Source organism: Lithobates pipiens, unplaced genomic scaffold (assembly GCF_037356315.1).
Source record: "Lithobates pipiens isolate NorthernLeopardFrog02 unplaced genomic scaffold, aLitPip1_a1.2 Scaffold_13, whole genome shotgun sequence".
Lineage (NCBI taxonomy): Eukaryota > Metazoa > Chordata > Amphibia > Anura > Ranidae > Lithobates > Lithobates pipiens.
In genome coordinates this window covers 547537282-547549593 of record NW_027507718.1, presented here as the reverse complement: position 1 = coordinate 547549593, position 12312 = coordinate 547537282, and the positions used below count along the sequence as shown (strand labels likewise).

General features: G+C 44.9%; 1 protein-coding gene across 1 annotated transcript in view; it reads right to left on the bottom strand.

The window, feature by feature from the left end:
* Positions 1 to 2593: 2593 nt before the first annotated feature.
* Positions 2594 to 12312, bottom strand: part of LOC143975978 (uncharacterized) — a 30262-nt gene continuing 20543 nt past the window's right edge. Inside the window, exons 2-4 of the mRNA XM_077478506.1 lie at positions 5506 to 5589; positions 4322 to 4405; positions 2594 to 2880 (exon numbers count right to left, since the gene is read on the bottom strand). Coding sequence (XP_077334632.1) covers positions 2594 to 2880; positions 4322 to 4405; positions 5506 to 5589 — 455 coding nt within the window. The remainder of the gene's footprint in view (positions 2881 to 4321; positions 4406 to 5505; positions 5590 to 12312) is intronic.

Below are 12312 nucleotides of genomic sequence, written 5' to 3'. Positions count from 1 at the left end.
TATGTCACGCTGCTGGTGATCATCTCCTGCACCCTCTTCTTTGCCTACCCTGGTCCCTGACCTTCCCTCTCCTCCATTGCCTTCATTAACTCCATAGTCCTGAATTGTTAGAACAATTTCCCAAATAAAATAAAAATGCTTGTAGTTATCGATCCCAAATTCACCTCATACATGTATTATGTCATTGTCCAGATGGTGGGACTACGTTTTACCCCCTAATAATTACCACGTGGCCGCAAATTCGACATGAAGGTTTGCAAAGTTCGCCTCCCATTGAAGTCAATGGGGCCCGCGGCGAACGGTCGGTTTCGCGAACGTTTGGGTCCGTTCGCATTTCGCGTTCGCGAAACGTCCCGTCGGAAGTTCGTCCATCACTACTTTTAAGCATATATTGCTACTGATTTTAACTTCAAACTTAATAAATTTTTGTACTACTAATTTTGTACTTTAATTAATTGTACTTTGTTAATCAGCACCGCGAAAATCCCTAATTTCCCTTCCTGTCCTTTGATTTATGTTTCATACCTACATATAATTCCAATCTAAAGCAAAGCTGAGGGTCAAGCATTAAAGGAAGAAGTCAACCAGGAGCAGAGATCAGATCCTTTGTAAACTGACCAAGATCAGAAAAATATGATCAACAAATAGTGACAAACCTGGTCCTGTGGTTGTGTTCCCAGAAGGCAGTGGTGGCTCACTTTGAGAAGGCTGGCCCTTGGTACGCTTCTTCTTCACTTGGCCTGCCAATGAGAGAGATGGATATATCATTCCCTGCTCTTAGTTGAAGGCCCAAGTCCCAAGAGGCTGGCTCCTCACCAACTCAGGCTAAGTACTACCCCTCCCAGAATTCTGTTCACTCCTTCCAGCCACTTGGAACCTGTAGTTCACAACAAGCTTCTCCCTGTGCTAACTTGGCTTTCTGGACTAAATGTCCCAAAATCTTTTGTTTTTCTGTGGAATCCTGCTCTGCACTCAGAGTATGACAAGGTAGAGAATAAGTGAAAAATTAGAGGAAAACAGTCTCCCTGCAGTCAAAGCTGCAGCATGTCTTCTCCCCTGATAGCGCAGGCAATCCAGCCAGCTCCTGGCTACATCCTCCCCCCACCAAAAATCTTTGGTCCTCCAAAGAGATGAACTTCACACGGTCTTATTATATTACCTTTTAAGTTAGATATTTACAGAGAACAAGAAGATCAACACACAAATGTAGCAACATTAACCATAAGTTAATGCCAGTGGTAATGTGCACACACCGGGGTTCTGTTTGAACCAGTTATATACATCTTCTGTTAGTTTATAATGGGGCTGATTTTAGGCCAGGGCTATGGCTGTGGCCCACCCAGTGGTGTTGGAGGGCAAGGCAAGATCACCCCTACCCAATGAATAGATCAGATCCTTTGTAAACTGACCAAGATCAGAAAAATATGATCAACAAATAGAGGCAAACCTGGTCCGGTGGTTGTGTCCCCAGAAGGCAGTGGTGGCTCACTTTGAGAAGACTGGCCCTTGGTACGCTTCTTCTTCACTGGGCCTGCCAATGAGAGAGATGGATATATCATTCTGATTTTATCTTAATCTTTTATGTTAATTTCTAGCTAAAATGTTCCATTTACAAAATGTAGCATCATCCCTGTAAGGGCCGCTTGAGAATAGTTGACCCCGAAGATTGTCCTGACCTTGCAAGTCTCCTGACACCTTCCACACCTTGGGATCAGACATTCCTGAATGAAAATGCAATTGCATAGACACCAGACTGCACTAGATGAATTAAGTGTTGCTTTACTTATGGTTCTTAGAACAGGTAGTGCAGGAATGACATATGCAGATAATGTTACAGCCTAAATTCTAAACTCACTTGAACAGGTATGCAATATAAGAAAAATCACAGTAAAACAGCACACAGGGTGTTCTTTAAAGTGACAAGGCTGTGCCGTTCTTTGCAGCCCTCTGTGTGTCCGAGTCCCTGCTCTTAATTGAAGGCCCAAGTCCCAAGAGGCTGGCTCCTCACCAACTTGGGCTAAGTACTACCCCTCCCAGAATTCTGTTCACTCCTTCCAGCCACTTGGAATCTGTAGTTCACAACAAGCTGCTCCCTGTGCTAACTTGGCTTTCTGGACTACATGTCCCAAAATCTTTTGTTTTTCTGTAGAATCCTGCTCTGCACTCAGAGTATGACAAGGTAGAGAATAAGTGAAAAACTAGAGGAAAACAGTCTCCCTGCAGTCAAAGCTACAGCATGTCTTCTCCCCCTGATAGCACAGGCAATCCAGCCAGCTCCTGGCTACATCCTCCCCCCACACAAAATCTTTGGTCCTCCAAAGAGATGAACTTCAGACGATATTTTTATATTACCTTTAAGTTAGATATTTACAGGAAACAAGAAGATCAACACACAAATGTAGCAACATTAACCATACCTCAATGCCAGTAGTAATGTGCACACACCGGGGTTCTGTTGGAACCAGTTATATACATCTTCTGTTAGTTCATAATCAGGCTGTTTTTAGGCCAGGGCTATGGCTGTGGCCCACCCAGTGGTGTCAGAGGGCAAGACAAGATCACCCCTACCCAATGAATAGCAGTGGTCTGGCACTTAATTCTGTCTTTGAACAGTGGTTATCAGTTCATCAGAACTTTTTCCTAGAATGTCATAAATTAGTCTCTTGGGAGGATTTTTGTTCCATCCCAGTTGAATAGCTGAAACGTCTTCAGATACAGAGTTCGGGTCTAGGTTCAGATTTCTAGTACTTCTAGGGCTGGTGGGATCCACTGGGGGAGCAGTAACATCTGCCTCAAGGACCAGAGGATCTGCCATTTCAATATTAGTGGGTGTAAAAGGGTGGGTCCCATGAGGTTCCACATCTATCAATGGGATTTCAACTTCAGAGAAACAGTTTGATCATAACTGTAATGTCAGGAACAAGTGTGACCATAAATGTGTGGACTGCTACAGAGACTATCAGGCACAAGTACAATGTAAAATAATATATATTATTTTAAAATAAGGGAACAACATAAATGTAAACGCACCTCCAATATACCAAACTGTGTAAAAAAAAAAAACAGAGAACCGAACAAATAATGACACACAATGAACAACTGCCCAAACCAAGTATATACAGAAAGCAGGGAATGCAGAGCGTAGTGGTAGCAGAGTCAGGGTCATACACGGGAGATCAAGCAGAGGGAGCTGGGAGCAAGACAGGACAGGGAGAGGGTAACAGGAGATGGAGAGAGCAGGTGGGAAATGATCAGGCTGCAGGGTTGGACTCAGGGTCCAGGAACAGGATACATGAAGCATGATGCAGGAACAGAGGAACGCAGGTCAAGGGCACGTGGAGACAGAACACCAAGGAAACAGGAGAAGCACAGACAAGACTTAAATACACTTTCTGCAATGACCATCAGGTGATGACTGATGATATGAGCTTCTGGCTGCTGAGAGACACCCACTGGTTTAGATTCAAGAGTTTCAGGGTGAGGTTAGGGATTAGGTTAAGATTAGAAATTAAAGCCCAACTCTAGGCAAAAAAATATGTTTCACCTTTCAGTGGGGCAGTGCCAGCACTCCAAAGCTTGTTTTGTCCAGGGGAGAGGACAGAGGAGAAAGCTTTATACTCACCGAGCCTCCGCTCCACTGGCATACGGCGCTCCCCCACAATCCAATGGTGGATCATTTTAGATGTCCTTGCATCCAGAGCAAGTCTATAGGCTTGATGAGTTCAGGAACAGTCCATCTCGCAGGACCACTAGATTTGCGCGGGGAGGATCGGAGGACTGAGTAAGTATTTCTCTGTTCTCCTCTCCCCTAGACAAAAATGAACACTCAACCCTTGCAGCCCCAATGCAAGAGAAAACCTTTTTTTTTTTGCAGTGATGGCCTTTCAAATAAGGGATTAAGGTTAGGGTCAGTGTTAAGGATTAAGATGAAGTTGGGCTAGGTTTACACATGTGGCCACCCTTCCTGTCGCTTTAAAAAATGGACTGCATTCATTGGGCATGTGTACATCTCCATCTGACTGCCTTTGCAGCGCAAGGATAGTGGTAAAAACACGGCTTAATTGCCTCATTTGCTATCCCCAATCACGAATGTAAATGAGCCCTTAAGCTGAGGGTTAGGCTTAGGTTTAAGGGTTAAGTTAGTCATAGAGGACTTGGCATACTTAGTACAGAAACGAGGGAAAGCATACCTACATATAATTCCAATCTAAAGCAAAGCTGAGGGTCAAGCATTAAAGGAAGAAGTCAACCAGGAGCAGAGATCAGATCCTTTGTAAACTGACCAAGATCAGAAAAATATGATCAACAAATAGAGACAAACCTGGTCCGGTGGTTGTGTCCCCAGAAGGCAGTGGTGGCTCACTTTGAGAAGACTGGCCCTTGGTACACTTCTTCTTCACTGGGCCTGTCAATGAGAGAGATGGAAATATCATTCTGATTTTATCTTAATCTTTTATGTTAATTTCCAGCTAAAATGTTCCATTTACAAAATGTAGCGTCATCCCTGTGAGGGCCGCTTGAGAATAGTTGACCCCGAAGATCCTGACCTTGCAAGTCTCTTGACACCGTCCACACCCTGGGTTCAGACATTCCTGAATGAAAATGCAATTGCATAGACACCAGACTGCACTAGATGAATTAAGTGTTGCTTTACTTATGGTTCTTAGAACAGGTAGTGCAGGAATGACATATGCAGATAATGTTACAGCCTTAATTCTAAACACACTTGAACAGGTATGCAATATAAGAAAAATCACAGTAAAACAGCACACAGGGTGTTCTTCACACTGACAATGCTGTGCCGTTCTTTGCAGCCCTCTGAGTGTCCTGGGTCCCTGCTCTTAGTTGAAGGCCCAAGTCCCAAGAGGCTGGCTCCTCACCAACTCAGGCTAAGTACTACCCCTCCCAGAATTCTGTTCACTCCTTCCAGCCACTTGGAATCTGTAGTTCACAACAAGCTTCTCCCTGTGCTAACTTGGCTTTCTGGACTACATGTCCCAAAATCTTTTGTTTTTCTGTGGAATCTTGCTCTGCACTCAGAGTATGACAAGGTAGAGAATAAGTGAAAAACTAGAGGAAAACAGTCTCCCTGCAAGCTGCAGCATGTCTTCTCCCCTGATAGCACAGGCAATCCAGCCAGCTCCTGGCTACATCCTCCCCCCACCAAAAATCTTTGGTCCTCCAAAGAGATGAACTTCATACAGTCTTATTATATTACCTTTAAGTTAGATATTTACAGAGAACAAGAAGATCAGCACACAAATGTAGCAACATTAACCATACCTCAATGCCAACAGTAATGTGCACACACCGGGGTTCTGTTTGAACCAGTTATATACATCTTCTGTTAGTTTATAATCGGGCTGTTTTTAGGCCAGGGCTATGGCTGTGGCCCACCCAGTGGTGTTGGAGGGCAAGGCAAGATCACCCCTATCCAATGAATAGATCAGATCCTTTGTAAACTGACCAAGATCAGAAAAATATGATCAACAAATAGAGACAAACCTGGTCCGGTGGTTGTGTTCCCAGAAGGCAGTGGTGGCTCACTTTGAGAAGACTGGCCCTTGGTACACTTCTTCTTCACTGGGCCTGTCAATGAGAGAGATGGATATATCATTCAGATTTTATCTTAATCTTTTATGTTAATTTACAGCTAAAATGTTCCATTTACAAAATGTAGCGTCATCCCTGTGAGGGCCGCTTGAGAATAGTTGACCCCGAAGATCCTGACCTTGCAAGTCTCTTGACACCGTCCACACCCTGGGTTCAGACATTCCTAAATGAAAATGCAATTGCATAGACACCAGACTGCACTAGATGAATTAAGTGTTGCTTTACTTATGGTTTTTGGAACAGGTAGTGCAGGAATGACATATACAGATAATGTTACAGCCTAAATTCTAAACTTGAACAGGTATGCAATATAAGGAAAATCACAGTAAAACTAACAGCAACAGTATTGGTCTTTTATAGGGCCTATGACCCCAGGCAATGACGGCTGGTGCTGGAATTTTTTTTTTTTTTGGGGGGGGGGGGGGGTAAACAAACTAAAAACTTCTGAAAAAAAAAACCCATCAAATGCCACTGTGCCATCAAATGCAGTCAGTTTGCCCATCACATGTTGCCACTGTGCCTCAAATGCAGCCAGTGTGGCCATCACATGTTGCCACTGTGCCATCAGATGCAGCCACTGTGCCATCAGATGCAGCCAGTGTGCCCATCACATGTTGCCACTGTACACATCAAATGCAGCTACTGTGCCCATCAAATGCAGCCACTGTGCCCATCAAATGCAGCCACTGTGCCCAACGCTGTATCCTGGCCTAGGCCGACAAGGCCCAGGCTTAGGGTAGCACTTCTCAGGGGGGCAGCACGGAAAGAGTTCCCGCTGGCTTGCGCTGTTTACTTTTTTACATCCCTATCCCATTGCAGAGATTTCCCTTCACTTCCTGCCCCATAGCCAAACAGGAAGTACGAGGAAATCTATGCAAATGAAGGGAATCCATTGCCCCACTCCCAGGACCTCAGAACTATTGTCCCCACTCGAACATTACAGGGCGGGTCTTAAACAGAAAGGGGTGTGGCCTTGACAGGAAGGGGTGGGTCATATTTAAATTAGGGGGTGCACACGTTTAGTCAGGCCTAGGGCAGTACAAAACCTAAATACACTACTGACTGTGCCAATAAATGCTGCCACTGTGCCCATCCAATGCCGCCACTGTGACCCCCCTGCCCGCTTGGCGTGTGCCCGGCACTTACCCTGTCTCAGTGGGGCAGTGGGTGACAGCGGCGAGCGGTGTCCTCCATGTGTCTCCTCCCATCCTCTGCTCCTGATAGGCATCCAATCAGAGCGCCTGTCGTTTCAGCCAATCAGGTGATGGGTAACAGACCCCAGCACCTGATTGCCGGAGAGGTGGTTCAGTGTTAGGAAAGCAAATTTTCATTCACTGTTATAACACACCTTTGTAAACTGCGAGCAACAGGCATGGTGCTTGCAAATCACCTTTTTTGACATTTATTAGAGCCTATGGCTCTAACGAGGTGCTTCAAAAACACCCCCTCCACTGTAATTCAGGCACCTGGCACCCGAAAAGGGGCCGGGCGCCTGAATAGGGGGTGGCAGCAGCGGCCATGGATAGATTCATGCTATGCATAGAGGGGGTGGCTGGAGGGAGGGGGCGGCACATGTGTGGCCTTATGGATGGGTCGCTTCTGACCCCTGGCATAAAAGACAGAGGAATGACTTCTTTCTCTGTCAGACAGCTCCCTCCAACTCCTGGTGTCACGGGCCCAGAACCCTTGTGAACAGATACCAACACTATAATATCAGAACCAAAAGGTACACTGACAAGGCTGCACCTCTCCTCGCAGCCCTCTGAACGTCCAGGTCCCTTTGCTCTTCTGTGGAATCCCTCTCTGTACTCAGAGTATGAGAAGGTATAGTCTAAGCTAAACACTAGGGAAAACAGTCTCCCTGCAATCAAAGCTGCAGCATGTCTTCTCCCCCTGATAGCACAGGCTACATCCTCCCCCCACCTGAAATCTTTGGTCCTCCAAAGAGGTGAACTTCACACAGTCTTATTATATTACCTTTCAATTAGATACTGCATATGTCAGTAGTAATTTGCACACATCAGGGCTTTGTTGGAACCAGTTACTGTATATACACCTTCTGTTAGCTCATAATCAGTCTGTTTGCAGGCCAGTGCCATGGCTGTGGCCCACCCAGTGGTGTCAGAGGGGAAGGCAAGATCACCCCCTACCCAATCAATAACAGTGGAGTCTGGCACTGAATTCTGTCTTTGAATATTGAGTATCAGTTCAACAGAACTTTCTCCTAGAATGTCATGACTTAGACTCTTGGGAGGATTTATGTTCGGTTTCAGTTGGATAGGTGAAACGTCTTCACAGAGTTGGAGTCTATGTTCAGATGTCCAGTACTTGTAGAGCTGGTGGGATCCACTGGGGGAGCAGTAACATATGCCTCAACAACAAGAGGTCCTTCCAGTTCAGTATTTGTAACAGTATACTATAGATATAACAACCCCGGCTTCAGCCTTCCTTCTCCAAGTACACCAGCAATGACCACCATAGGTTAACTGGTTCCGGCTCATGCAGATATACTGTGGCAGAATGGCTCCCCTGGGCAAAATCCCATATGGGTACATCCTTCTGTTTAGTAGCCACCAGAGGGCGCGCGTGCGCCCGCTGCACAGCGGGGGACCCGATACGCGTGGCCGGCGGGCATGATCGTGTGCACAAGCTCCAGCATGGGGATTTGTGTTTGTAAACTACACACACACACAAATCCCTGTGCTGTGAGGGAAGAGGAGCCATATTGTTTGTTCCTACTAAGTAGGAAAAATTATATGTCTCCTCTCCTAGTCAATCCTATCCCCACACAGTTAGACCACACTGAGGGAACTCACATTTAACCCCTTGATCGCCCCTAGTGTTAACCCCCTCCCCTACCAGTGTAATTTACACAGTAATCAGTGCATTTTTTTATAGCTCTGATCGCTGTATGAATGGCAATTGGTCCCAAAAAAGTGTTAAAAGTCTCCAATCTGTCCGTTGCAATACCACTAAAAATCGCAGATCACCACCATTACTAGTAAAAAAAAAAAAAAAAAAAATGCCAAAAAAATGCCATAAATTTTTCCATAGTTTGTAGACACTATAAGTTTTGCGCAAACCCATTAATATATACGCTTATTGCATTTTTGTTTACCAAAAATATGTAGAAGAATGTATATTGACCTAAACTGATGAAGACATTTTTTTTTTTTTTTTATTTGGGGATATTTATCATAGCAAAAAGTAAAAAAAATATTTTTTTTTTCTAAATTGTTGCTCTTTTTTGTTTATAGCGCAACAAATAAAAAACGCAGAGGTGATCAAAAACCACCAAAAGAAAACTCTAATTGTGAGGAAAAAAAGTACGCATATCTTCAATAAAATATCTTTTGGGTACAGTGTCGAACAGCCGCGCAATTGTCAGTTAAAGCAACGCAGTGCCGAATTGTAAAAAGTGCTCTGGTCAGGAAGAGGTTAAAGTCTTCCGGGGGGGTGAAGTGGTAGAAATGTAGAGAGATAGACCTCATGTTGCAGTATATCAAAGTACGTTTTATTATATTAACCACTTCCCGCCCAAGGTACGTCCTGGGACGTCCTTGACTTTCCGGGGGGTATATCTGAATGATGCCTGAGGCCACAGACATCATTCAGATATTGGCGTTTTCAGCCGGCGATTCCCTGCACTATAAGAACGATCATAGCGGCTGTTCCGCCGCTTGATCGTTCTTACGGGAGGCGGGATGGGACGTCCCCCCCCCTCCTGCCGCCCTCCGGTGCGATGGAAGCGGTGAGACAGTCACAGGATCCGCCGGCCCCTGGATAATACCATAGAGATTTCCGGCGGACCAGATCGTCCCCGGAGTCTCTATGATCGTTCGGAGGCCGGGCGCGATGTTATGACGTCACACCCAGCCTCTGCATTCAAAATAACAGCGCCGATTTGGCTGGGAAGCCAGGATCGGTTTTGTTTTGTTTTTATTTTAGGCTTCCCAGCCTAGAGGTGAGATATGGGGGTCTTATTGACCCCCCCAGATCTCACTGTAAATAGGTCCGATCGTGCCATATTTCTATTACAAGGGATGTTTACATTCCTTGTAATAGGAATAAAAGAAATCAAAATTTTTTTTTTTAAGTGTCAAACTAAAAAAATAAAAGTAAAATTAACAATAATAAAAAAAAAAATTAAACCGCCCCTGTCCCCGTGAGCTCGTACGCAGAAGCGAACGCATGCGCAAGTCCCGCCCACATATGAAAACGGTGTGCAAACCACACATGTGAGGTATCGCCGCGAACGTTAGAGCGAGAGCAATAATTCTAGCACTAGACCTCCTCTGTAACCCAAAATATGTAACCAGTAAAAAAATTTAAAGCGTCGCCCGCCCACATATGAAAATGGTGTGCAAACCACACATGTGAGGTATCGCCGCGAACGTTAGAGCGAGAGCAATAATTCTAGCACTAGACCTCCTCTGTAACACAAAATATGTAACCAGTAAAAAAATGTAAAGCGTCGCCTGTGGGAATTTTTAAATACCAAAGTTTGGCGCCATTCCACGAACGCGTGCAATTTTGAAGCGTGACATGTTGGGTATCTATTTACTCGGCGTATCTTCATCTATCACATTATGCAAAAAAATTGGGCTAACTTTACTGTTTTTTTTTTTTTTTTTTAAGCATGAAACAGTTTTTTTTTCTGAAAAAAAAACGTGTGCGAAAAATTGCTGCGCAAATACCGTGCGAGATAAAAAGTTGCAACAACCGCCATTGTATTCTCTGGGGTCTTTGCTAAAAACATTCAGGACAATAATAGACTGTCTTTGGGAGGGGCTGCTGAAGGAATCCCCCCCACTCTTACTGCTTATTCACATAGGCATACATCACATAATACTTTGCTCACAAGGCAGATACAAACAATAGAACTAGTCTGCTGCTACTGAAAAATAACCTCCCCAAAAAAATTGATCAATACCACCACCGCGCCAAAACAAGCAATAACTTACAACAAAATATCAGTGAAAAACAGCTGCTACTTTCATAAAGCAACATAGAAACAAAATAAATTATACCTAAACACTGTGTACTGCAAAAAATAGTTAGGAAATAATTTAAGTAGCGCTAAATACCGTTAATGAGTGATCTGAACAACATATAACACCCCGTGATGACGTGCTATATAAATGAAGTCCATTGATAAAGTGCAAGAAAACAATAGAAGTGAATATTCATCCAATCCTTCAATCTTCCACCACACCGACGTGTCTATGATTCCTCTCCCAATGAAAACGCACTCATCAGATGATGTTGCCTCCCACTCTCGTGTTTGGCAAAGGAGCAGGTAAACCCCACCTGGGTAAGTACCACGTTTACTTCCAACCAAGCATATCCATATGTGAAAAATAAACAAAAAAGGTGCTCCACATAGCGTGATACTGTAAAACTGATTTATTAAAAAATTCCACAACCACACTACAATGTTTCCACTCACATGTTTTAAAACTTGGTGCCAGCAAAACAAAACCTCTCACAGCAAACTGTGTACAAACAACTTGTGATGGTGCACTACGGTCACGGTGGATCCGAAGTGTGCCTCGATTCTCACCCACTCCGTGATCACCGTTCCGTTGGGAAGGTCTACGAGTCCCAAGCAGTCTAACTTCCACTCCAACCAGTTGCGACCTGCTCCGACCCTTTGAGAAAGTCACGTGATATGTGACGCAACGCGTCAGGGAGGAGTCTAGGTGTCGATCGTCACTTCCGGTTCGCGGCCGAGACCGGAAGCACCAGTATTTACATCTGTATTTCGACTTTTAAATGTAAGTGTGGATATTTCTTATTAATAAAGTGATTTAACGTTACTACACATTGGCGGCCCCCTTACTCTTTTGTATATGAAACCGGAGTGGGGATAGTGGATGAACTGAGTCTAGGTCCCGGAGGTGTACTGTTAAGAGGTGGAAGATTGTTTACCAACCACCCCCTAAGCGGCATCCGGTCCATAGGGACCTTTATTAGAGGTGAGAGGCTGGGGGAAATAAGGGGTGCACGCTAAGCACTGAAGCCTGGAAGAAGGATGTAGATTGCACTTTATTTGCTCACATTGCACGGTTTAATATTAGCCGTTTGGACGGATTGCACATTATTTGAGTGGACTATTTTTGTATTTACACATTTCACTGGATATATATATTTTTTATTGATCTATTTTTGATCTCTGAAGATTTGTTTCTATTCGGCATGATCATTTTTGCTTTATACACTATTTTGCACTATTTGCATGGATTGATTGCTTGATGTTATTTAAGTATATTGATATACATTCCCTTGCACTTTAAAGCGGAGTACCACCCTAAAGTGGACCTTCCGCTCATCGGAACTCTGCCCCCCTCCGGCGCCACAATTGGCACCTTTCAGGGGGGAGGGGGGTGCAGGTACCTGTACAGTACAGGTATCTGCACCCACTTCCGGGATGGCTCTCTGCGGAAAGGGGCGTAGATTACGCCCCTTTCCGAAAGTCCCCCGCTGCCTGCTGGGAAACACACAGATCCCAGAGGCAGCGGGGACCGTCCTTATTGCACAGCGCAACTCGCGCATGCGCATTAGGGAACCGGGAAATGAAGCTGAAAGGCTCCACTTCCTGATTCCCATACCCAAGATGGCGGCGGCAGCACCCGAGAGACGATCGGGAGATCGGCTTCGGGTGCCGACATCGCGGGCGCGCTGGGCGGGTAAGTGTCA